This window comes from Trematomus bernacchii, unplaced genomic scaffold (genome assembly GCF_902827165.1).
Source record: "Trematomus bernacchii unplaced genomic scaffold, fTreBer1.1, whole genome shotgun sequence".
NCBI classification, from domain to species: Eukaryota; Metazoa; Chordata; class Actinopteri; order Perciformes; family Nototheniidae; genus Trematomus; species Trematomus bernacchii.
In genome coordinates this window covers 10,985,052-10,989,335 of record NW_022987648.1, presented here as the reverse complement: position 1 = coordinate 10,989,335, position 4,284 = coordinate 10,985,052, and the positions used below count along the sequence as shown (strand labels likewise).

At 42.2% G+C, this 4,284-nt stretch overlaps 1 protein-coding gene across 1 annotated transcript; it reads right to left on the bottom strand.

The window, feature by feature from the left end:
• Positions 1 to 443: 443 nt before the first annotated feature.
• LOC117485789 lies at positions 444 to 2,265 on the bottom strand. The gene is made up of 3 exons (XM_034134490.1): positions 1,806 to 2,265; positions 1,321 to 1,436; positions 444 to 1,186 (listed from the first exon to the last, which is right to left on the bottom strand). Exons 1-3 carry the CDS (start codon positions 2,152 to 2,154, stop codon positions 1,001 to 1,003), a joined length of 651 nt encoding a protein of 216 aa, XP_033990381.1. The 5' UTR covers positions 2,155 to 2,265; the 3' UTR covers positions 444 to 1,000.
• Positions 2,266 to 4,284: the final 2,019 nt, after the last annotated feature.

Below are 4,284 nucleotides of genomic sequence, written 5' to 3'. Positions count from 1 at the left end.
CACCGACCAATCACAAACATTGCTGCATGGTATCACCAACACTCTGGCACACTTGGCCCCGAGTAGAGTGAATGACGTATTCATGGCCCATGCCCAAGTGTTTGAGCACAGACTGCGGATGTTGGCACCTCATGAGATTCGACCCTTCCTGAATACCGTGGAAAATGTCTTCTTCCAGCACTTAGAGGGAACTCAAACCTCGACTACATACAGAAATCTCTAGACATTTAACTGTGTTGTCTAAACACAGTTTTTTTTTGTAAAGTTCATTTTAAAATGTCTAATTCTTTGTACAGACAGTTGTGGCAATAACATTTTCTTTTCTGTATTGCCTAGCTTTTTTATTGTATTGTATTTTTGTAGATAGTTTACTTTTTGTATTATATTGTTGGATAATAAACCACTTTCTACCTAAACTGCAAAACTTTATTTCGTTCCTTCATACTACAGCCATTACACAACATAGAATGATTTATTTCTGCTTCAGAGAGCTGAAGTGGAGGAGCTGATTTAAATTACATCATATACTGCTGGGTAGCTTAGGAAATTCACCATGGGATCAATAACATTTTATCTTAACCTATAATAATACATGATAAAATATGTCTTGATTACATTTTGTAGTGTTCAGAATCTTCAAAGTTAAGTGAGCAGTATAAAGTACACTGAATGGGAGTGGAGCAGGGCCTTAAAGTTGCAGGATTAGTCTCAAGTACTTCAACATTGTCCTTAAGTACAGTGTCTAAGTACATCACATACTGTCTACCGCTGTTCTTTGTTCAAGATTGAAATGTAAATATCCAAGACGGTTTTCTGCCCCTCTATTCACATATAGCCTTTCAGACGTGATGGTTTCTTCATCATCAAACTGTTGTGGAGCATAAGTATGAAGTTGCAGGACTAAGAGTCAAGTACTTCAAGATTGAAATGTAAATATCCAAGACGGTTTTCTGCCCCTCTATTCACATGTAGCCTTTCAGACGTGATGGTTTCTTCATCATCAAACTGATGATTCCATTAGCACAATGGAAAATGTATGTTTGTAGTTGTAGTAGGTTGATCCAGTTCTTGGAGGGGGGCGGATGTTGATGTGTTTCCCATCCAGGGAACCTAGGCAGTTTGGGAAGTTCCACTGAGCCTGGAATCCATCAGCTACTTGCTGCCACTCTTCCACTGTGTCTGGGCACTGAAAAACAAAACATATATTTTTTAAGAGCCATGTTTCATATGGCAAACCAAACATTTGCTGTTCAAATGCCTACAGACCTCACTGTATTACATACCGTTTGCACAGTAAAACTAGTAAGTATCCACACATACCTTCAGGTATTTCTCTTTTAAAACCTCGTAGATGGCTGTACAGGTCTCTGGAACGAATTGCCGGATGGTTGACACTCCCACTCTGAACTGGTAGGAAAGGCTCCTGAAGCTTTCCCCTGCAAATATTAACAAACACATAACTGAGTTATCTACACAAGCAGCTGAACAAAACACTCATTAGCTACAAAACTACAGGTTATAGTTTACAAGATAGTTGATTACTTTAAGTACTATGAAGATTCAGACAAATGATACAACATATAATAATGAAATATTTTAACATGCATTATTATAGGAAGATGATAACGCTTTATTGATCCCTTGGTAATTTCTCAAGCAACCAAGCAGTACTTTGGTACTTTGGCTTTGTACTTACACTAGTACATCTACATTACACTGCGGTATTACTACTAAAGCACAATATACAATAATATACAAAGTGCTGGCTGCAATTTCAAATATAGCAACATCTTTAGCTTGCATACCTGTTGCCAAAAATCGCAGCGTAACCATCAAACGTGTCCCCACGGAGATGCAATCCCGGTAGTTCGTGTTTTCCCCCTGGATGATTGGAGTGAGGAGTTCCTCCACCATGTGGAACTGAACAGGAAAAAGCCGAGCAAAATTTCGGAAATCTGGCTTTTCATGTAACTCCAGCTCTCGACACAGGTTCGGGAAAGCCCCATGAGCCTCTCGCTGCAGTATCCACGATTTCACCCATTTAGTGCGGTTTCTCGTAATTCGTCGCTTCTGCCTCTTGAGATACTGTTTCTTGATAATGTGTTGCACAAGCAACACTCCAATGGCTGATATCCCCAGTGCCGCACGATACATGTTTTCAATGGACAAGACTGAAAATGGAACACACCCGCTATTTGCTGTTTGTTTATATCACAGTCTGTTCTTCTTCTCTTTCTTCCGGTTGTTGCCTATTTTGAATGACGAATACACACTACCACCGCCTGCTGGTAAGGGCACTTATTGCCACTCACGCATGCGCAGTTCGTACGTGCTCGGCTGAAGTAAAGCGGTGTATTTCAGTGCGACACACGGCCTAGACGCAGGAGAACTCGTCGATGGATCTGTCGGTGTTGGATGTCGGCGAGTTCTCTGGTGACTGCCTGGTGTGTAAGGGGCTTTATATGTATGGCCAGAGGGCAGGACCTATAAACACATTTACTACCCAATAGCATTGTGAGGCTGAACAAAAGGACCTTTTGACTATGTAAATGTAGTCTTTTAAAAAAACAAAAACATTTACTGACTTTTTTGGATAGCTTAAAGCAGGGGTACTCAAACTTTTTTATTAAAGGTCCAGTTGTGAACTTTATACAAGGTCACTGGTCCGGATCAATGCCAGTAAAGTCCCCCCCCCCCCCCCGAGCGGAGAAACGAAACTGAAATTAAGAAGCAGTTTCTTGGCGCTCTATGCATGGGGCCCGACATGTCATTGCAGTACATTAAAGGGTGTTTCATGTTGTCGTTGCTGTGGACCTTCTTAATCTACCTTCTTTGGGGGACCCCTTCTGGTCCAAGCACTTGCCTGCCTTGCCTGTCGGTAAACGGCGCCCCTGTATACACACACACATTCAATACATACATACAGTATGGTGGCTTGAACTAGTGGGAGAAATGGCACTGTTTGTCTGTAGTCAATGCTTTGAACCTCGGCAAAAAAGGCATTAGAAGCATTCAGGGCTGGACTGGCCATCTGGCATACCGGGCATTTTCCCGGTGGGCCGACGTGCCTTTTGGGCCGACACGTCATTTTTTTTTTTTTCTGAAGTCCCGGCCCATAAGACGGGTAGATTGGCCCTCTGTTTAAATGTTTTTAGTAATTGACACTGGGCCGGCCCAATCAAATCTTTAATCACCTCCCCCTTTGGGCCGCTCGGTGTGCATCATTAAATCACGCCCCCAGGAGGTGAGCCGGCCGTTGAAGCCAAATCGCCTTTTTTTTTGAGAAAAAAAAAAGTTCGAGTTAGAAATGGAGAAGGCGAAGGCGAAGACGAAGGCCAAGCGAAAAGGGGGAGCAGAAAAAATTGCGGGCAAGAAAAAAGCAGGCCCTTCGTGCTGATGTTGCCGCTTGTGTCAAAATAACCGACATGTTTAGTACAGGTGCAGGTCCATATTCAGCACCCGTGGCCGATATTGGTGGTGGTGAGGAAGATGATGAGAGGGAGAGAGATCCGCGCGAGTGGGGAGAGGGAGGAGAACTCGCGGTAAGCAGAAGCTAAGAAAATTAGGAAAAGATTATTATTAAGGTTATGATACTCTGTAGATCTGGAACCCATTAATATCCCCTTGATGAAGCACTAATAAGACAAATATTATTAGAGAAACATTCGTTAGCCTACAAGCTAGTAAGCTGGCTATTTTAGGTTTTCCCTGGCAAGTTAAAATATAGCTTAATGGGACTCTGATACGTTGTCTCATTGAAAGAATGTCATTATTTTGTTAACCACCATTCATGAACAATTACTGTCAGCTGGCAGCTTGTTTTGTTTAGTTTATTTACTTATGTGTTTATAAGGGCAACAGTGGTCTTTTGGGACCTGAACAAAATGTTTATAGTCAGCTTTTTGTGGTAGTTTTGATTGACAATATATAGAATGAATAATATAGAAATAGAAGAAAGAATGTAGGCACACATGTAGTTTTGACCATTAACTGTGTGGTATTGTTATGTCAATGCCTATTTGTATGGACCTCTATCAGGGACCAAAGAGGTCACCTGCATCCTTTTTGACTCTCCCAAAGCCCCCCAACTACACTCACACATGCACACACACACACACACACACACACACACACACACACACACACACACACACCACACACACACACACACACACACACACACACACACACACACACACACACACACACACACACACACACACACAGAGGAATGGACGCTGGACATAGTGCCCCTCTCCACAACAAGCATTCATTTTAGTTATT

What these genes read in the sequence shown, in the direction of transcription:
- LOC117485789 (XM_034134490.1), bottom strand. Translation starts at nt 2,154, where the DNA reads ATGTATCGTGCGGCACTGGGGATATCAGCCATTGGAGTGTTGCTTGTG. An exon ending in GCTGCGATTTTTGGCAACAG is followed by an intron (nt 1,437 to 1,805) that starts GTATGCAAGCTA and finishes TAATATTTGCAG; the next exon opens with GGGAAAGCTTCAGGAGCCTT. An exon ending in TAAAAGAGAAATACCTGAAG is followed by an intron (nt 1,187 to 1,320) that starts GTATGTGTGGAT and finishes TTTGTTTTTCAG; the next exon opens with TGCCCAGACACAGTGGAAGA.